The sequence below is a fragment of the Bos javanicus genome, chromosome 28, assembly GCF_032452875.1.
Source record: "Bos javanicus breed banteng chromosome 28, ARS-OSU_banteng_1.0, whole genome shotgun sequence".
Classification (NCBI taxonomy): Eukaryota; Metazoa; Chordata; class Mammalia; order Artiodactyla; family Bovidae; genus Bos; species Bos javanicus.
In genome coordinates, this window is record NC_083895.1 from 36,435,989 (window position 1) to 36,457,768 (window position 21,780).

Consider the following 21,780-nt stretch of genomic DNA (forward strand, 5'->3'; position numbering starts at 1 on the left):
CCTATGTCACACCCCAAACTGCCCCCAGCCCAGACTGCCCACCGTGGTCATGACCACCGTCACCCACTCGGGAGCTCAAGCCAGAGTGTGACTTTTCCTGGATTCCTGGCCTCCCCTCACCGTGCACATCCAGTCCCGTGGCGCTCTGTCAGACCCAGATGCAGACCCACAGACTTCCTATGGCTTGCCTGGCACTATTGCCATGGCCTTCCTACTGGTCTCCCCACGCCTCCCAGACCTTCTAGACCAATCTCTACACATACCCAGAGTAATCACCTGTAAATGAAGCTGTTTCTTGGTGTTACCCTGTGGGGCTCCCCACATTCCTCTGGGACTGTCCCATTTAGCTCTCCTATTCCTCCCACCCCACCCTCCTGAACCTTCACTGAGCTCTGAGCCCTGAGTAGCCCAAGTCCAACAGCCTCAGGGCATTTGCACCTGCTCTACCCGCTTCCCGGGATGGCCAGCCACCCTCTCGTGACAGGTGTAGCTTCTCTCCCTCCTTCAGGTCCCAGAGTAAATGCCGCCTCCTCTCTGCAGCTGCAGAGTGGGAGCTCCCTGGGGTGGTCCACCTCAACCCCCTCCCAGCAGGGCAGCAGGTCCTTGGTCACCAGCCCTGTTGCACAGTCCCAGGCACCCAGCAGCTGCCTTGTGTACAGGCGCCAACTGGGCGTGTGAACCAGTGAAGGGCGCTTTCCTACAGCACTCCGCTGCCCTCACTCCGCTGCCCTCTCATCGCTCTGCGTCACAGTCGCACCCCAGTTCATTACTTTCAAAATTCACTTGGGTCTGTGGTCGCAGGGTCTTGGTACAGTGGCCTCTTTGTCACTCCTTCCTTGCCTGGGAAAACAGGCCCTCTCTCTCTCCAACCGCCCCCAGCTCCCATTTCCGATGAGACAAGTAAAGGAAAGGGCTCACTTGGATAGATGTGGTCTCATCGCCATCGTATGAAGGAGCAAACTGAAGCTCAGTAAGGGAAAAGGTAACCCTCTTCTATCTGTTCTACATAAAGGCCCTGGAATACACCCCGCCGGCTCCCCTGTGCCTCCTCCCACTCCGTCCTGCCTGCTCCCTGCCCCCGCCCCTCACCTGCTTGTGCGGGTACACGTTGATGTGACACTTGATGCACTCCTGCCCCATGTTGGCCCAGGAGTTGCCGCTCATCCATTTTCTCTTGCACTTGGGACACTTGTACTCGCCGAAGCAGCGCTTTTTGCCCTGGTACGGGGTCAGACCCTCGCCTTTGGGGCGTGCCTAGAGGACAGGAAGCAAACACAAGGGATTGGGGTCCACCCGGCCAAAATAATGCCCCACCGGGTCCCCACGGTCTCTCCCTTCAGCCTTCATGCCCTGCGTCCCCAGGTGCAGACATGGGGACACCTTTTGTCCCAGGTGTGGAGGACAGCAGTCACCCCAGAGCGCACGTGGGAATCCCAAGGCTGGGAGACTCACAAGGGAATGAAGAACGGAGCTGGTGGTGGGTTTTTAGAGTGAAGAAAGCAAGTACTTCCTGGTGGCGAGGAATTACTCCTTAAACACCGCAGTCATTAAGGGGGAGCTGGCAGTCACATACCTACCGACACATGGCCCACAGTGGTGTGGTTTAAATGGTCACTGAAGGGGCAGCATAGGCAGAACAGCACCTCAAAAGCAGTGAGAGTGTGTCTCTCCTCAGCCCTGCTCCCTTGCTCGGCAGCTGTGTTAATTTCTTTTAGACCACCCCAAAGATTGGCTCTCCATTTTCAAATGCATACTGCATATATATTCCTAAAGAAGACCAGTCCTGGGTGTTCATTGGAAGGACTGATGCTGAGGCTGAAACTCCAATACTTTGGCCACATCATGTGAAGAGTTGACTCATTGGAAAAGACCCTGATGCTGGGAGGGATTGGGGGCAGGAGGAGAAGGGGACGACAGAGGATGAGATGGCTGGATGGCATCACCGACTCGATGCACATGAGTTTGGGTGAACTCCGGGAGTTAGTGATGGACAGGGAGGCCTGGCGTGCTGAGATTCATGGGGTCGCAAAGAGTCGGACATGACTGAGCGACTGAACTGAACTGAACTGAACAGCACATACATATGTATGCACATCCTTTATTTTCCCTCACTCATACGGAGACAGATTATAAACTTGGTTCTGCGTCTTCCCTTTCTCACTTAATAATAATCCTAGACATATATATATAAAGTATTTCCCCCCGGTCAATCAGTACAAACCGAGCTACTGTTCTGTGCTGTTAAGAGTAGCATAGTATGCAACTCTGTGCAAGTTTTATGGTGCTTTCTCATCACTACTACAGCTGTCTAGATTGTTTCTACTCTTCTATTACATGCAGCGCTGCAATGAATAACTTTGCATATATGAATGGGTGTGTGCAGATGGTAAAGAATCTGCCTGCAATGCAGGAGACCCAGGTTCAATCCCTGGGTTGGGAAAATCCCCTGGAAAAAGGAATGGCAACCCACTCCAGTATTCCTGCCTGGAGAATTCAATTCCATGGACACACCATGGGGTCACAAAGAGTTGGACACAACTGAGCAACTAAGACTTCCATGTGTGTGTATATAATTTTGCACATATGAGAGTACGTTTGCCCAATACGTTCCTAAAAGTGAAATTGCTGGGTACATGGGTGTGTGCGCTTTTCATTTTTAAGGATGACAGTGACCATTAGCTTCCTTTCCCCACCCCCAGCTGCAGTTGTATCAACTTAACATTCCAACTCCTCATCAATCGTTTTCATCATTGCTAATCTAGGAGGTAGACTTCTCAGAGTAGCTCTGACTTGTATGATATGTATTGTAAACAAGAGAGAATTTTTACATTTAAGAATCATTTGTGTTTCCTTTGTGATTCTTTTTTCCTGCTGGGGTTTGATATTTTTCTTGTTGATTTGCAACTGTACTTTATATATTAAAGAAACTAGCTCTCTCCTACATGTTTTTTTTTAAAGCATTTTTACTGAGATACTATTTATATAGCTTATATATATATATTTATATATAATATATATTCATATAATAGTAATATATATAGCTAATATTTCACCCATTTAATGTGTACAGTTCAATGGGTTTTGGTATATTCGCAGTTATACAACCATCACTACAGTCTAATTTTAGAACATTATCTGTTACTCCCCCACAGAAACTCTGCATTCATTAACAGTCATTCAGTGTCCAACCCCCACTTCCTCATCCCACCTAGGCCCAGGAAACCACTAATTTAACTTTCTCACTATAGGTTTCCTGTTCTTGGCATCTCAGGTAAGTAGATCATAGAATAATTGCCCTCTTGTGTCTGGCTTCTCTCACTCAGTGTGATGTTCATCCACATTACAGCATGTATCAGGACTTCATTCCTTTTTGGTGCCAAATAATATCCCATTAGGGCTTCTCAGGTGGCTCAGTTGTAAAGAATCTGCCTGCCAAGCAAGAGACACAGGTTCGACACAGGGAACGCAGGTTCGATCCCTGGTTGGGGAACTGGGATCTCACGTGCTGCAGGGCAGCTCGGCCTGCGTGCCGCAGTGGCTGGGTCCACACACTCTGGAGCCAGCACAGCACAAGTAGAGAGCTCGTGTACGGCAGCTAGAAGGGTCCACACGATGCAACGAGCATCCTGCGTGCTGCAGCTGAGACCCAACGCTGCCAAATAAAAGCAAGAAATATTTTAAAAAAGAAGTACTGTGCTGGGAGACAGTCTGCTTCCATAGTAATGTTTCCTTGGGTATTTGTTTGTTTCCAAAGTAGTGCATAAAGGTCAAGAACACAGACTCTGGATCCAAACCCTGGTTGTGATCCTGGGCAAGTTACTTCACAAGATTAGTGATAGGAACTACCACAAAAGCCTGTTCCGAGGATTAAGTGAGGCAGAACACTTAGAACAATGTCTGGCAAATAAAACAGGAGTATTTGTTGGTATTATTTACTAATGTAGAACAATAGCATCATATATAATAATAACTTCTTCCTCCGGTAATCATGTCTTTTTTGCCCAGGCACCATTACCACCATTTGGTGACAGCCTACTAGAATTACAGACAGAACCCCAAAAAGGGAGATACGTGCCGAATGCGTAAACCTAAACTCAGAGGGTGGCAGCAGTGCCGCCGGGTCTTCTGGGCCCACTGCCCTATGTCTTCTGGACCCTTCCTGGCCTTCCTGGCAGCCGTGACATCCTGGGGAGAAACTCCGCCTGAGCTCCGAGGCAGGGCTGACTCTCAGCACTGATCAGATTCAGGGGAGAGACCAGTTATGCAGGAAGAGCGCTCCACATGCGGTCAAGGCTCAGGGTCCAGTCAGTGTGCAGTAGAGAGGCCACCTTATGACTCTGAAGACGCTCTGAGTTGTGATGGTCTCAAGATAGGGACAGTGCAGTGAGCCCTCCAACCGCTTCTGGGGGCACCTTTTCTACCTGGTTCCTGGTGCCCACAACTTCCACAGCCTCCCTTCTCCAGTAATCCTGAAGTAAGAGACTAGATGAACTCAGTCTCATGGTCCTTGTTCTTAAAGTGAAAGTTGCTCAGTCGTGTCTGACTCTTTGCGACCTCATGGACTATACAGTCCATGGAATTCTCCAGGCCAGATAACTGGAGTGGGTATCTGTTGCCTTCTCCAGCGGATCTTCCCGACCCAAGGATTGAACCGGGGTCTCCTGCATTGCAGGCGGATTCTTCACTAACTGAGATATCAGGGAAGCCCAGAAGTAAAAGTGAAAGTCGCTCAGTTGTGTCCAATTTTTTGCAAACCCGTGGACTGTAGCCTGCTCTGCTCATGGAATTCTCCAGGCAAGAATACTGGAGTGGGTAGCCGTTCCCTCCTCCAGGGGATCTTCCCAACCCAGGGATTGAACCCAGGTCTTCCACATCGCAGGTGGATTCTTTACCATCTGAGCCACCAAGGAAGCCCTTGAAAGGACCTACATTTCACAGGGGAACTGGGATAGGCATGGGGTGCCGAACCAATGGTAGGATTCCAGACTCCTTGGTTGAAGTGGGAAATGAGGTTCTTCACCAGCCAGACCCACCCCGAGATCTGGTTCTGCAGGCCTCTTGGTTCAGAGATTGATGGGACCTGGCACCCGACCTCATACAGCTGGGGTCAAGGGCAGGGGTCAAGGTGTCAGATGTGGGAGTCGAGGTATCCTGGGGCCCTCCGCAGCACAGAGCGTGAGGATTGGGGCAGGACTGACAATGCAGTGTCCCCAAAGTCTCTCCTTCAGAAATGAACAAGAAGGAAAGCTACTCAAATAAAGAAGATACTGCGTGTGCACCAAAGGAAGAAGCAGGAAGATGAGAGAAGAGCAAGGGGTAAGTCGGGAAGTATTGCCACACTGTGTAATCAGAAAACCAGCCATTCCAGAGCCTTCTATCAGGGACTGTGAGTGGCCAGGCAGGTCCCAGGGACAGAGGCTTCTGCCGGACCAACACACCATTCCCACACAACTGTCACCAGGCCAGGCACCAGGAGGGCCAGCTCTGACTTCCCACCATATAGGACGTGGCTCAGATCTCAGATTTCAGGACCAGATGCTAGCAATGACATATTCTGTCTCTATCTGGGACTGTCTGGGGGACCTTCAGCAAATCATACAACCTCTCAGTGCCTTGGTTTTCACAACCAGAAACCTGGGATGATGATAATGGGCCAGCCTTCCCAGAGCTACTGGAGGAATTTGATGCATTCATACTGATGAAGGTCTTAGCTCAGCAGATGGACATTGCAAGTGCTCAGTAACCATTAGTGATTTCAGTAGCATTCGCCTCTGGACCTTGTACAGGGAGAGGGAGCAGGTATGTTCCAAGTGATGTGGAGACTGGGGCTGAGACCACTGAGCATAAACTGTAAGAGGGAAGTCCTAAAGATGAGAGGAAAGCCTAGAGAGAGGCTGGGCTCACCATCCCCGATTTGCGGTTGAGCAGGGAGGGGGCAGGCAAAAGATGAACAGCATTAGGTGTCTTCACCTGCTGGAATCCTCAGAGAGAGAGCCAAGAAAAGTACAGAAAGGCTGTGAAAGCTCTGTGGATGCTGTGGAGAGGACAAAGAGGGAAGAGAACGGGTTTTTACAAAGCACCACCTGTGGGCTAGGCTTTGTGCTCATGGCTCCACGGCCTGTTCGGCTCCCATTTAACTCTTCCCATAATCCTATGGGGCAGGGAATATCATCGACCCTCTTAACAGATGGTGAAACTGGGGCATGTGGAAGGACTTGCCAAAGAGCTTCCAGAGTACAAGGGCAGGAGGTCAGGCTCAGCAGGCTTTCCCACGAGCCTACAGTTAACTCGCCCTTTCTGTCTGTCATTCCCAAGCGCGTCTGCACCGTAAAGCAGAGGCCTGCGCTCAGGAGGAGAAATCCCCCAGGCCTCCAGCTCAGCCTAGCCCAGTGGCTTTGCTCTCCTGTGGGTCAGAGTGGGAGAGATGACCTGTAGGGCAGGGACAGGGAGGCAGGGGATGGAGAGGAAGGCAGGTCAGCAGGCAGCTCTGGGTAGACAGCACCCGCTTCCCGGAAGGGCTCAGTCCCATTGTGGCTGTGCTTACAGACGAGGGCCGGGCCAAAGGGAGTAGGAATTTTGGATGGGACAAAGACTTCCCTACCCCCAACACTTCCCCCCGCTGCCTCTCCTCCCAGAAAGGCACGGCCTCTGCTCATAAACGTCAGTGTGAGCAGTGACTGCTGACAGCCTCGCAGGGGCCGCCACCCACCCCGGCTGGGAAGGAGGCCAAGACTGACTGGGCTCTCCTGACCTGGGCCCCTGCCACGTTCCCCTCTGGGAGATCACATGTGCCAGGAGCCCAGGCAAAGCTCAGTGGGCTCAGGAGCCAGCCCTCTTAGCACAGACAGGCCCCCTAAGGACCAAAGAAGCCAAAGGACTTGCTCAAGGACACACAGCTGGTCAGGGACGGAGCTGAGACGACAGATCAGATCCTCTGACCTCCAGGCCAGGCTAGAATCAGCATGGAGGGCAGCCTGGGAAGTGAGAGGTGGTGGTTGGCATGGAGGTGGGAAGGAGAACTTATGCCAGGGAGCAGCCAGGGCAAAGCTGGGCAGAGGGTAGGGGGTGGGGTCATCCAGGCATGCCAGAAGCTTGGGGAGAGATGCAGATGATGCTGACACTACCTGGACACTTCTTGGGGGTGGCTCAGTGTTTTCTTTCCAACAGCTCATAATATTTCCTGTGTGGCTGACCAATAGGTAGTGAGCTCCCTGTCACTAGGGGTATGCAATAAGTGACTGGGTGAACAACTCTCAGGGACACTGCCAAGGGGACTTTTGCCCTGGTCAGACAGTGGGCCCAGGGCACTCTGAGGACACTTCAACTCTGTAGTCCTCCCAACTCTTCTTGCTGGTGAAGGCCAACCAGGCAGGTGTGGAAAGGGAACACACTCAGACACTGCTGGGGGTGGAGGCTGAACAGGAACATTTCCTACTGCATTTCCATAGTGCAACTCGGCGGTAAGGTTTCAAACTTGAGAAGATGTCCATTCCTTCCCCCCAGCAAATCTATATCTGGGTGACCATTCTAAGGAAATAAAAGATCAGAGATGCAGACCACAGGGAAGTTCAAAGATGACCATCACATCACTGTTTATAATAGTGACAAGTCGGAAAAAGCTAATGCCCTGGTTCCCTACATGATGTTACACCCATTGGACAAATGACAGCAAAGCCATTAAAACATTTATGAGGATTTCTTAAAAAGGGTTTGGGAAAACATTTTATAAGAAAGCAGGATAAGCAATCAAATACAGTCTGCTCCCAGAGTAAAACTGTAAAAAGAAAAGATGTGTGCAACAAGAGGGCAGGAGGGAAATCAGTCAGAAACGTTCAGAGGTTGCCTCTATGAGACAGGATGCTCTGCTCTAATTAATTATCTCAAACGAGTAGGTAGGCATTACTTTAATAGAGAAAATGAGGGCCCTGACTTGCAGGCCCCTCCTGCCCACAAGGGGGCGCCCTGCACTTTCCCAAGGTGGTGAACCAGAGATGGCAGTTCTGTCCATACTTGGCCTCTTGGGCCTGGGTGTGGGGCAATGGTCAACCTCTGGCTGCTGGGTCTGTTGGAACATGTGTGTTCGCAGAGCTGCCCTGCCCTCGGCCATGGTGTGGGCTTCCCACCCCCTCTACCCATTTGCTCCCTCAATTCTGAGAACAGCTAGAATCACCCACACCTGTCACGTAACGTAAATCTGGCTGGTCACTCTGCCCATCAGTTTCCCTGCCCCTGCTTCCTGAAGTCCCACCAGGAGTGAGTCAGGCTTCAGGGTGAAGCTTGTTTTCCTCTCGGCCTCTTTTAGATTGAGTTTTTTGCAGGGAGATGACATCATCACCTTTGGTCGCTCGAAGGAGAGCATCGCAGGGACCCTGGCTCAGGAGGAGGCAGTGAGCTGGGGTGATGAGGACCTGAGGCTGTGCCCTGCACATGACAACTCCATGCTGGCTTCTGTCCCAAGAGGTACAGCCTCTGTTCTCAGGATCACGGTTTCGGCCACGGGCCCCAGCTGCAAGGTCTCAGCCCAGCCCTGGTCATGCCACCTCTGCCTGCCCCACAGAGCATCCTGTGCCCTGGTGAGCTTTGGGACAGACTAACAGCTACACTCACTAGGTGTCTCTTAGGAGGCAGGTGCTCTGTACAATCACCTGTGAGGCAAATATGCTTAGTCCCAGGGTTAGAATGAGAACACAGGCATGAAGAGGTTAAGTAACTCACCCAAAGCTATGCTTTGATGACGATGCTTGGATGGCATCGTCAACTCAATGGACATAACTTTGAGCAAACTCTCAGAGATAGTGAGGGACAGGTGGTGGAGTCTGGTCTTGAACCCAGACCGCTGACTCAAGCCCACTCTCTCAATTGCCCTGCACTGTGCCAGGATGGCACAAAGATAAGGAACTCACACAGCCAGGACAGTAAGAGACAGGAAAGGGTTGCTACTGCCATGGGCCCTGGCCCGGGAGCATCCCTTCTCCTCTCTGGGCCTCAGTTTTTCCATCTCTGCTGCTGCTGCTGCTAAGTCGCTTCAGTCGTGTCCGACTCTGTGCGACCCCAGAGACGGCAGCCCACCAGGCTCCCCCGTCCCTGGGATTCTCCAGGCAAGAACACTGGAGTGGGTTGCCATTTCCTTCTCCAGTGCATGAAAGTGAAAAGTGAAAGTGAAGTCGCTCAGTCGTGTCCAACTCTTAGCGACCCCATGGACTGCAGCCCACCAGGCTCCTCCATCCACAGGATTTTCCAGGCAAGAATACTGGAGTGGGGTGCCATTGCCTTCTCTGTTCCCCATCTCTAGAATAAGAATTGATGCTTCCAACTGTGGTGCTGGAGAAGATTCTTGAGAGTCCCTTGGTCAGCCTGGAGATCAAACCAGTCAATCCTAAAGGAAATCAATCCTGAACATTCATTGGAAGGACCGATGCTGAAGTTGAAGCTCCAATACTTTGGCCACCTGATGTGAAGAGCCAACTCATTAGAAAAGACCCTAATGCTGGGAAAGATTGAGGGCAGGAGGAGAAGGGGGTGACAGAGGATGAGATGCTTGGATGGCATCATCAACTCAATGGACATAAGTTTGAGCAAACTCTGAGAGGTAGTGAGGGACAGGGAGGCCTGGTGTGCTGCAATCCACTGGGCAGGCTTTCCTTCTTGAGGCCCATAGGACAACCTGGCAGCCCCACGCACGCTGGCTCTCTCAGCCAGGGAGCACTAGGCTGGCCCCACAGTGCATCCAGCTGAGAGGAAATGGCTGAGTCGGGAGAGCAGGGGAAGGAATAAGGATCAGACGGGCTCCTTGCTGGCTCCCCGTCCCCTGTCTGCATGCTCTCTGCGGTCAAGTGGCTGAGGTGGTGCTGGCCTAGAGTAAAGAGGGAAAGAGCCCTGGGTTTGAGATGCCCTTTCCATAGATGAAGACACAGAGGCGGAAGGGCCCAGGACTCTTGGTGCAGCCTTGCTGACTCTTCCTGGAAAGCCCAAGAGGGTTCTGGGGACCCTCGCTAAGGGCTGGGGGCCTTCCCTGGAGGAGGGGCACCCCTTCCCTGGAACTTCTTCTCTCGAGCCCCCCTTTCTTAGGCCCATGGGGGTACCCCTGCCCTTGGCACTCTCTCCCCAAGCCTGGACACATGGGGAGGAAGCAGGGGCTCCGATCAGAGGCCTGGGCTCAGCTCTGGCTCTCGTAGGTCCAACTTGGAATTTCAGTTTCTTCTTCTGCCAAGTGAAGGGGCTGACGTAGAGGAGCTGGGACGCCAAGATTTCATGAGCACCCACCATGTGCCAGCCGCTTGCCAACTTGTCACTCCACAGCTCTTCCATTGTATGAGAGAGCAAATGGAGGCCCAGAGAGGCCAAGCAACCTGTGCAGGGCCCCACAGCCGTGAAGCCAAGACTTGAACCTGATCTGCTACACCTCCTACGTCATGCATAGCCGCTCCTGAAACGGCTGTGAGAAAATGAGAGAACAAGCCTGTTTCTAGGACCACGACCCCACCTCTGAGCACCACCCCTTGGCTACCACTGCAATCATTCATTCATCCAACTAACATTTACTGAGTACCTGCTCTGCACCAGGCTCTGTGGAACATTCCAGGAATATGGAAATAAACAGGACAGACAAGGAATGCTTGCAGTCTGGGGCCTTCCAAAGGATCGGCCCTGTGTGACCCTTTCACCAAGCATGGCCTACACCAGTCACAGACACCCTCGGACACGCACTTCCAGGCTCTGGCTCAAGTCAGACTCACACCTGCAGAAACAGTCTCGGACCCGCGTCCTCGGGTAGAGGCTACTCTTCAGGACATGAGAAATGATCTCTAATCGATGCAACCGCCTTATAAACTCTGAACCCTACCGACAGACAAGGAAACTGAGGCTGCAGACAGGGGCAGCGGTGCCCAGAGTCACAGAATTGGGAAACAGTGGGGCCAGGATCTGAGCTTAAGCCTGTGCAGTGCCAGGACCCACGCTGCTCTTTCCCCTGTTTTCTGTGACTCCGCTTAAGCCACCCTCCCAAGTCCCCCATGCTCATGTGTCCAACACACGGCCCGGGGAGGCTGGCAGGAGGGCTTCCTCGGCCTCTGCAGCCTGGTCGAGGCAGCTGGGGGCTCTGCGGAGGCCCGAGAGGAAGCAGGAGATCAGAGGGACAGGTGGGCTGGGCCCTGCGGCCGGCAGGCTGCCGGGAGGGAGGGAGGAAGGACACTGCAAGAGGCCCCCTGGGTTTCCTCCCGAGCCTCAAGGGCCCCCTTGTCTGAGCACTGGCGTCCTGGCCACCTCCCCTAGACCCCCTCCCCTATTCTGGGTTCCTGCCACAGCCCAGCAGGAGCCCCGAAGGCCCAGCCTCCTCGCCACCCCTCCCACCCCGTTCCCAGCCCAAAGCCACCGCAAAAATGCCATCCTGATTCCACAACACTAGGGTTTGTCAAAGTGCAAGGGAACAATGACGCTTTCACAGTGCCAGGAAAAGGTCTCAGGAAAACCCTGGGGAGGGGGCACCGAGGGGGAGTGAGGAGACAGGGAGAGCGCCGAGATGGAGCAGAGAAGACAAGGGGCGGCTGAGAGGCAGAGGCCAGAGGCAGAGGCAGGCACGAGTGGGGAGGGGGTGTGGGCTGGGAGCCAGGAGACTGAGAAGACAGGGCGGCGGGGTGGAGGCGGGGGCAAGGAGTGACAGGCGAGGGGAGAGAGAAGCGCGGAGACAACCGAAAGGGAAGGAGAAAACAGATCCAGGATGGGCGCCCTGACGGAGGCCAAGAAGCCCCTCCAGGACCCAGAGCGGTGCAGAGGCCCCTGACACCCCTCTTACGCCTCTGGGCACTGCACCCCTAGGAGTTACCCTCCCTGCCACAGGAACCCCTCTCTCCAAATCCCACCCCAAGGCCAGGCAATTGGACTTGCTCTCAGGCAAAACTTTTTGGAAACCAGAGACTTTGTAATCACATGAACAGCCACTCCCTAAGCTATCTGTTTCCTGCTTCTGGCTTTCCTCCATCAGCAAAACCACACGGATCAGAGCTCAGGGGCGGGAGGGGAAGGGCGGCCAGTCCAGAGGGGTGGAAAACATCCGAATCAGAGCGATTGCAAAAGGCCTGGGTTTTCCTCCCCTCCTGTGACTGCAGAGACAGCGATTGCTCGTCCTGCCGCCACCGCCGCTGATGGGTGGATGCGATGGACAGAAGGTCTGCAACCACTGTGTGGTTGGCCGAGAGCTGGATGCTGCTCTGAAAACCATTTGTTCTCCTGAGCGGGTTCCCAGAGCCTGGTGCATCTCTGTTTGGGTGGTCCGTTTGCCTGGCAAACCCTTTCTTCAGACTGTGCCCCTCCCCTGCGGTGGGCACAACCCGGGTCCAGCCAGGCAGAGTCGCCCTCAGGTGCTTTAATGGCCACGTCAGGCTTGGGAGCCCCCAGGACCTGCAGGATGGAGGCAAAACACTCAAGACTTTCAGACTCTTCCCCAAGTGGCCCGGCTGACCTCACCTTTGTCGCTGCTGTTCCCTCCTGCTGCTGCTGCTGCTAAGTCGCTTCAGTCGTGTCCGACTCTGTGCGACCCCATAGACGGCAGCCCACCAGGCTCCCCCGTCCCTGGGATTCTCCAGGCAAGAACACTGGAGTGGGTTGCCATTTCCTTCTCCAATGCATGAAAGTGAAAAGTGAAAGTGACGTCGCTCAGTCGTGTCCGACCCTCAGCCACCCCATGGACCGCAGCCTTCCAGGCTCCTCTGCCCATGGGATTTTCCAGGCAAGAGTACCGGCGTGGGTTGCCATTGCCTTCTCCGGCTGCTCCCTCCTACCAAACTTCTATTCCAACAACAACGAAATCACTTCCTGCAAATAACTCACCCCCTCTGCCCTCACACCTTTGCTCTTGCTATCCCCTGCCCCCACCCCCCAAGCCTTCTACACCTGGTGGATGCTCCTGTACTTAAGGCCAAACTCCAAGGCCACTCCATCCGGCCTCCCACTCCCAGACAGGGTTAACTGCCCTCCTTGGGGTGTTCATGCCACTCGAGTCCCAGGCTTGAGCCTTAGCACAGAGCCCTTCTGCTGCCTCCCTCAGAGAAGCCCTGGCTCCCCAAACTCCCAGGGGACTTTGTGGTCTGCACCACTCGCTTGGCTGCGGGTCATGTCCCGCCCTGACCCGGCCTCTGGCATGCCAGGGATGATCTGGCATGCCAGAGATTTCATCCTGAATTTAAAGAACTTTTTGACAACTGCCGTTTCTTTCGTCTAGTTTCCCAGTAGTCTCTGAGTGCGCTGGGACCACGAGGGGCTCTTGAAGCACCTGGGTGGGGCTCAGGCCACATCAAAAGCTGGAGGCGACAGAGGTGTGGGCAATGCTGGTGATGGGGGAGGTGATGGGTGTGGGTCCGGGTGCGGGTCCCGCAGGCAGAAGCCTCCTCCCAGGATGCCCCCTCCTGGGCTGTGCTGAGCTCTCTGGAGGGCCACCTTGGGACACCAGCACCATCTTTACAGATTGTCTGGCCCTGGTCTGCATCTGAGGGCATCCCTGGCGAGGTCTGGCCACACGCGACCTGGCTAGATGTGGCTGTAACCAGCCCAGCTCCACCTGGCTGGAGGGAGGCTCTGCACCAGTGCTGGGGCAGGAAGGCATGTGGGTAAGAGGTGATGGCCTCAGCCTACAGTGATGCTTTGGGTGTGAGGGTCACAGCCCTGGGAGGGGAGGACAGGGGAACTCAGCTCAAAATAGCAGTGGGGGAAGGGTGTGGAGGGTGGCCAAGCGCCAGAAAAGAAATCTGATCTGCCCTGGCCAATGAAACGCTGACGTCAGCAGTTCGGGGCCACTCTGGCAGGAGCCAGGGCTGGGGCTCCCAGGCGGCCTGGTGAGAACTTGCAGGCCCGACTTCCAGCCTCGGCTCTGTACTGACATCAGTCGCTCCTCTCTCTGGGTCTCCACCTCCTGACCTGATCCCGAGGGGTAGAAAGGGAAGAGAGCTGTCCACCTCTGAGAACTTTCCTCAGGTGAGTGTTGGCACTTGAGATGCTTGGGAGATGGCAACAACCGCGGGGAGGAACAGAGCGCGGCATGGGCCATGCACTTGGCTTGTAGGCGGCTTCGTTGTGACCTTGTTTCCAGATGAGGAAACAGAGGCCCAGAGAGGTTAAGTCACCTGTCCGAGGTCACAAAGCAAGTAAGTGGAGGCCTTCAACCCCAGTCTTTCTGGCCATATCCAGTTCCCCCACGGCCGAATGAGGGCCACACGGCTGCGGACAGGTTTCAGGGTCATCTGTGACAACTGTCATTGGGCAGAGCAGGGGTTAAAGAGGTTCCTGGAAGCCAGCCCAGACATCTGCCAGCCTTTACTGTGGTTCCACGGTGATGGTTGGTATTAAAATCAGAGGATGGGCCGTGGAGAGGAGGGTGCGTGTACTTGTAAATGCACGTATGTTTGTGTGCATAGAGGCGTACGTGTACCTCTCATGCTCACTGCCGGGCAGCAGACCATGGCACAAATCCTCCTGTTGTGGGGCCTGGCAGAGGAAGAGCTGCCCTTACGTGACTTTTCTAGGTGGTCACAGGGAGGAAGCAAGCTATTTGCCACCCCCACAGTCCAGGCTGCAGCTGACATTGCTTTTTCTCCCAGGCGCAGGGAAAGCTGACGAAACCCTCCCCCACTGTCTCCAAGAGCAAGGGTGCTCAGTGCAGTGGGCTCTGTAGCAGCCAGGATGATGGAGCCGCACTGTCTGGCCTCAGATGGTCCATCCTCCTCCCTGGGCCCAGCTGTTAAAATCCTTACAGCTCCTGCCATAAGCAGTTACCTCCACCAGCCATTCCATCCTCACTATAACCTTTACAGATGAGAAATCCAAGGCACAGACAAGTTGGGAGATTTGCCTGGGATCACACAGCCAGGAAGCAGCAGAGCTGGGATCTAAACTCAGATCTGGCTGACTCCCACGGCAGCACACAGACCTCTGCTATGGTCTCCAGCACCGACCTTCTGGGGCGGCCCCACGTGACAATAAGCCTGATCCTTGTAAGAAGGCAACAGTTACTTGCCTTCTCTGTGCCTCTGTATCCTGAGCTGTAGAATGGGCATGAGAGAATGGGGAGGTGTGGAAAAGACAGTATCTGATCCATGCTCCTACTCTAACAGACTGTTATCAGAATCATCTAAAACAGCGGTTTCCAAAGTGGGTCCCTGGACCTGCAGCATCACCTGGGAACTGGGTAGAGATGCTGAGATGGGAGGGGAGGGATATGTACCCATTACAGGAGGAGGCTGGCCGGTGGTACTCATTCTCACATCATCTCACCAGTGGGACTGGTGTGCACACTCTGCATACCTCATCTCCCAATAAAATCCCATGAGAAGCTGCACTTCCCCCTGGAAGCTTTCCTTGACTACTCCTGCAGGCACCACTCTGGTCTCAACCCCTTCCGTAGCTCATCTCGTGTCTTCTGCAGCCAGATCCAGGCAGCGCCGGAGCCCACTGCACTTCTATGAAGGCACATGCCCCTTCACCAGGGTTCTGAATCTGCTCCTTTAAAGTGCTGATGGTGGTGTGAGCCAGGTGTGGAACCTGCCCTCATGGGGCATCTGTCCCAGAAGAGCTCAGGTGTGGGAGCTGGGTTGACCCTGCTGTGTGTTATCTGTCTCATTTAATCAGCACAGTAATCCCACCACGCACAGTGTAGGAATATCTATCCACTTCCCTCACCAGGAAACCAAGGTTCATTTCCAAAACCACAGAGCTGCGAAGTCTGTGTGCCATCTTTCTGACTCCAGACGCCTAAGCTCTTATTTCTGGAGCATAGGTTGTTATTCACCTCAAGCTGCGTCAGAGCCACCTGGGGGCTGTCATCACACTGGCCACTGCCCATTCTTAGAGCTTTGGAATCGACAGGTCTTGGCTGGGCCTGAGAATCCGCATCTCTACCCGTTTCCAGGTGATGCTGACGCTGTGGGTCCAGGGACCCACTTTGGGAACCGCTGTTTTAGATGATTCTGATAACAGTCTGTTAGAGTAGGAACATGGATCAGATACTGTCTTTTCCACACCTCCCCGTTCCCTCATGCCCATTCTACAGCCCAGAATACAAGAGGTACAGAGAAGGCAAGTAACTAGCCCAAGCCATACAGGAAACTAGGCTCAGAGCTGGGAATGGAGCCCAGGGCTCCTCACCCCAGCAGTTGGTCTGGATGCAGGACAGTGAGGCTGCGAGGCAAAACAGTACAACCGCCGGGGGTGAGGAGAAGAGCCACCTCTTTAAAAGTGGGACTGGTGGTGGAGGTGGAGGCGGGGTGCTGGGGGAGCGCTGGCCTGCTCTCCTGGCCCAGCCCCAAACCTGTGACTCCTCGGCATCTGGAAACCATCATGAGGAACAATGGAGGGAGCAGGGGGCCTGGCGGCTCGGGGGCTCCGGCCCCGACTGTTCAGGAAAGCAAAGGAACCGGGGCCCTGCAGCCATCTCCCGCCCCCACCTCCATCACCGCTGTTTGCTTTGGCTTCTGCACACACAGCTCCCAAGGGGCCCGGCTGTCAGGAAAAGTCAGCCCCTGAACTATAGACACGGGGGCTGGTGGCCAGGTTGGGTGCCCAGAAGCGGGCCAGAAGTCAGGAGACTCCGCCCACTCAGCTCCAGCTCCGTGAGCAACACTTCTGTATTACTGTAGCTCTGGAGGGTCGGGGGGAGGCCTCAGTTTCCCCGCAGGAAGTTCAGGTACCACCTGGGCTGGCTGATTACCATGTACTGGCATAGATCTGACCAGCCTGGTACCTGGGTCCACTTGTTGCCCCCAGGGGCCCGCTTGTCCTCTGCAGGCCAGCGGGGGCCAAGCAGCCAGCCGTGGAGTCGGGAAGGGATCGGACTGCGTACATTTACCCCGCCTGCCGTCAGCTCTTCCGCTCACGCCCTCAGCAACACACGTGTACTGAGCATCTGCTGTCCACGAGGCACTGGAGCAGAATGGTTAAGACAGATGTAACCCCAGACCCCTGAACTTACAGCCAGGTAGGAAGGAAAAAAACAAGTATCTCATTCAAATAATCACAGCTGTGATGAGAGCTATGAAGGAATGGCATGCTACGACAGAGGCAACTAACAGAGAGGGAAACAGCCACTGTGGGGTCTGTCCCAGCCTCTGGGGTTTTGCAACTTAGACTCAAGGTGGGTGTTTCTTTCTTAAAATTGCATACAGTTTTAGAGATTATTTTCCATTTACAGTTATTACAAAACATTGGTTATATTCCCTGTGTCGTACAACACATCCTTGAGCCTATCTGACATCCAAGAGTTTATACCTTCCACCCCCCACCCCTATATCGCCCCCCAACCCCCCCACTGGTAAGTACTAGTTTTTCCTCTACATCTGTGAGTCTGCTCCTTTGTTATATTCGCTAGTTTGTGGTATTTTTTAGATTCTACTTATATTTAGATGACATAACTGATATTCTACAGTACTTGTCTTTCTCTGTTCAACTTCGTTCACTTAGTATAATACTCTCCAAATCCATCCATGTCACTTCCAAGGGCAAATTTTCATTCTTATGAAACGGTGGAGTGGTATTCCATTGTGTGGGTGTGTGTGTATACACATATAAATACATATATATGGGTGTATACATATATATTCCATATTTTCTTTATCTATTCATCTGTTGATGGGCATTTAGGGGGCTTTCATACCTTGGTAATTGTAAATAATGTGCTAGAACACTGCGATGCATATATCTTTTGGAATTAGTGTTTTTGTTTTTTTCAGATATATATCCAAGAGTGGAACTGCTGGGTCATATGGTAGCTCTATTTTTAGTTTTTTGAGAAACCTCCATACTGTTTTCCACAGTGGCTGAACCAGTTGGTATTTGAAGGTGGGTGTTTCTTTACACACCCCACCCCTAGCCAGCCCCAACATGCTGCCACCCAACATGCTCTCTGGGACAAGGCCCTTCCTTGCTGGGTCTCAGTTTCCCCCTCTGTCAATGAGAGCACGGCAGGAGGGAAAGCAAATACCTCATCTTGTGTGTCCAATTACTTGCCATCAGTGTACTGTGTTAAGAAAGATTCTGCAGCAGCATCCTAGCTCGATAGGCAAGAATAGTGTGACTTTGGTGACTTCTGCCTTGCCATGGCCGTGGGCTGGGGGTGACAGGCACACGTGACTTGTGTTGGCATTCTAGGCCCAGGTGATCCCTGAAAATCCTTCCAGTGCAAATGTTCCACGAGAAGACAGCACGTGGCTGAGAGCAGACAGGTGCTGAGTCTGGCAGGCGTGAGCCTTGGCTTGCCATAACACAGAAGCCATCGCTTCTTCCCGCCTCTGGCCCTATAACAGATGCTAGTCTCGCCCTGCCTGTGTCTATGGCTCTGTTACCTTGTGGCTCTGGCTGAAGAAACACTTCAGAACGGTGACTCCTCTTCTAGGAAGCCTTCCTGATCAGCCTTCCTGGCAGACACTGTGCCACCGCACCCCCAGCACTAAGGATGCTCCACTTAGCCTGTGTGCTTGCTGTCTCCGCCCCAGCCCTCTCCCCAGGGACAGAGACCATGTAGATTCCTCTCTGATCCCCAGGCCCAGCATGGTTCTGGCACAGAGCAGGGAGCCTCTGGGGAGGAGGCGAAAGACAAAGTGACCATTTTGGAAATGACGGTCATCCTGAAATAAGTAGCCAGAGGAGCAAGTCAGGAGGGCTGGGGAGGCGTGGGGAGGGGGTAGCAACGGGCTGGTGACTTCCTGCACAAGCATGCCGGCGACGGTCCTGGTCCTCAGTGTGGCTATTGTCCCCTCTGGTCCAGAGAGCAGGCTCAATGGGGCCTCTGTCCCTCCCCGGGCAGGCCGGCCGGCTCGGTGGCGTCCCACCCGGGCAGCTGGGAGGCAAGGGCCGACGCTTCCTGTCCCCGCCACAAGTGTTCCGAGGGGCAGGGAGAGGGGAGGGGGCCCCTCCAGACAAGCACCCATCTATGTCCCCTAGGGGAGGGCTGCCCAGCTGGGGGAGGAGGCGGGAGAAGCACTGGGACGCCCTCACCCCTGTGCGGCTGCCTCTGTCCTCCCGACCAGCTCTCCCTCTGAGCTGGAGCTGCCGGCAGAGCCACTCTGGCCCTCTTGCTCTTCCTCGAACAGGCCAAGCGCGTCCTTGCCCCATCTCAGGGCCTCTGCTCTTCCCATTCCCAGGCCCGGAGGGCCCCTCTCCCGCATCTCCCCACCATTCGTTCCCTGCTTCATCTGTCTCTATTCAGGCTGCCGCTGCTGCAGAGGCTGTCCCAGACAAGCCTGTCTGAACATGACCTAACACCACAGCACGTCCGTTTGCACCTAGATCTTTCCTGTAGGTCATTCTGCACAGGCTGAGCTGTATTCTTTCCTTGTCTTTCCTGTTCATTATGGCAGGTGAGAATTCTACCACCTTTTTTTCCTTTTCCTTTTCCCTTTTTAAAAAACTTTTGGGCCATGCCACATGGCATGCAGGATCTTAGTTCCCAGACCAGGGACCAAACCCACAGCCCACGCATGGGAAGCACAGAGTCCTAACCACTGGACTGCCAGGGAAGTCCCTCCTGTTCACTATGGACTGTCCCCAGTGCCTGGGGCAGTGGTTGGCACATAATAGGTGCTCCATAAAAACATGCTGAATGAACAGAGAAAAGTAATACACTTGAATATCAATGCACACACCAAGAGATGTGCTCTGGGGGAACAGAGTGTTGTGTTCTGGGAGGACATGACAGGGTGGCTGGGGCGGAGGCTTCTGGGAGGACATGACAGGGTGGCTGGGGCGGAGGCTTCTGGGAGGACATGACAGGGTGGCTGGGGTGGAGGCTGTGGAAAGTACAGCGAGAGCCAGGTGAAGATAAAGTAGAGAAGGATCCATGTGGACCAGGCAGCATGTGCAAGGGCTGGGACGGCAGGAAGCAGAGGGCTTAGGGCTTGGAGGCCAGCCCACACCAGGCCCTGGGACAATGCTCCAGAGCCAGATTTTAGGTGGGGGTCACGGGAAGCTAGGGAAAGAGTTAAAATCAGGGGTGGCAAGGTCAGTCTGGCATTTCAGGAAGTCTGGCTGGGTTTAGAGAATGAACTGAATTGAGGTGTGGGCAAAACATGAGAGGACCCCCTGGGGGCTGCGGCCACATGGCTGGTGAGAGGCGGCGGTGGTGTGGTCTGAGAGGAGTGGCAGGGAGGAGAAAGGTGAAGGGATGCCAGAGACAGACAGGAAGCACAGTCAGGTTCTGGGGTAGCCCTGGGGAAGGGCAAACCAGGGAGCAAGCCTCAGCCATCCTGCCTGGCTGTGGGCCTTGGGCCAGGCCCCCTCTGTTGGCTGGTGACAGCGCTAACTCTGGCTGGGGCTGGGCAGGGCAGGGGGAGACGATGGCAGTGCCTAGAGGCTGACAGTAACAGATGGAAGGAGGACTGGCCGTCACAGGGCAGCCGGTGGCACTGATGGCTGGGACAGCCTCGTGATAATTATCTGCTGGGCTCCTGCCCAGGGGCCTGCCCTCAGGAGTCAGGAGTTGCCCATAAACCTGTCACCTGAGCCTGTACAAGCTGCCCTTGGGGGGAGGGTGTGCCCCAAAGCTGATGTGGAGAGGGGATCAGATACCCTGGTGTGATGCTGCAATTACACACACACACACACACACACACACACATGCGTGCACGCGTGCACACACACACACACTCTCCTGCAGGTGAGCAAAAGGCTCTCATTCCAGGAAGGGCCAAGCTAGAAACAGCCAGGCCGTACCACAAGCACTCAGTCCCAAGGCTTGTCTACAGTTCTGAGTTGCCTGCTAGGCCCCGGAGCAATTCTTCAGAGCCCAGAAGGAAGAGTTGATGGAAGAAGTGTTGGGTCTTAAAAAGGGAGAAAACTCAGGAGGAAGGGGAGGAAGGTGGATTCAGAGGGAAAGATGCCCCAGGCCCTCCATGGTCCAGCAGTGCACAGCAGGGGATTAGCAGGGTCTCTGGGGCAGGGAGGGGACTTCCAGCATTGCACAACCCATAACGGGCAGGACAGGGCTCAGACCTCCCTGATCCAAGTCCAGTGCTGGGGGAAAGCCTGAGGCTAGGGCGGAGAATGAAGAGTAGAGGGCACTTCCAGAAGCTCTTCCAGCACCTCCTCAGCCCTGGGACCTGGCTATGCTCCCTGAGAGGGTCTCTCAGCCCCAGAAAGCACCCGACACCAGCCTCATCCCCAGGAGGATATATCTCCTCCCCAGGGGTGGCACCAGGGCAGCACTCAGTACAGGCACCCACAGCAAGCTCCCCAGAAGCCCACTGTCCTGGTCCCTGAAGCCCACCCACATGTGCTCCTTACGGGTCCCAGACCATCTCTCCCATCCCTGCCTCACTCCCAGCATCCCCGAAGATCAGAATCACGGGAGTGGAAGGAAGAGCGTGGGAAAGACTGGCATGTGGAAGCTGTGGAGAAAAGCCTCCTTATTCTGCCCACAAAAGGGCGCTGAGCTTGGGTCCTGAACTGGGCCTGGACGGGCACATGTCTGCAGACACGCAGGTGCACACGCAGCGCCCTAAGGAACGACACACACGGGTGTTCCTCTGGGGTACACACTTGGGGAGTTGCCAGCTCCATTTTAAGTCCGCCGACAGGGAAGCATGTGGTCAAGATGGCCTTACCCCTGCCTGGGGCCCACGGGATGCAGTTCACAGCACTGCCCGTAGACCTGGCAGCTCCCGGGGGCTCGGCAGCAGCAGAGCCTCTGTGGGCTCATATGAACTGGGTGCTGCAGAGGGGAATGCGTGCAGCATGCACACTTGGAGCTCCGGGTACTAGTGCCATGCATGTGACTGCACAGAACCCTCCACTCTGGACCCATCC

At 54.5% G+C, this 21,780-nt stretch overlaps 1 protein-coding gene across 2 annotated transcripts in view; it reads right to left on the reverse strand.

Moving 5' to 3' along the window:
• The window catches only part of ZCCHC24 (zinc finger CCHC-type containing 24), a 65,117-nt gene that overhangs the window by 11,010 nt on the left and 32,327 nt on the right, over positions 1–21,780 (reverse strand). For both annotated transcript variants that reach the window (XM_061405458.1, XM_061405457.1), the window contains exon 3: positions 1,090–1,254. In XM_061405458.1, the coding sequence (XP_061261442.1) occupies positions 1,090–1,254 (165 nt within the window). The remainder of the gene's footprint in view (positions 1–1,089; positions 1,255–21,780) is intronic.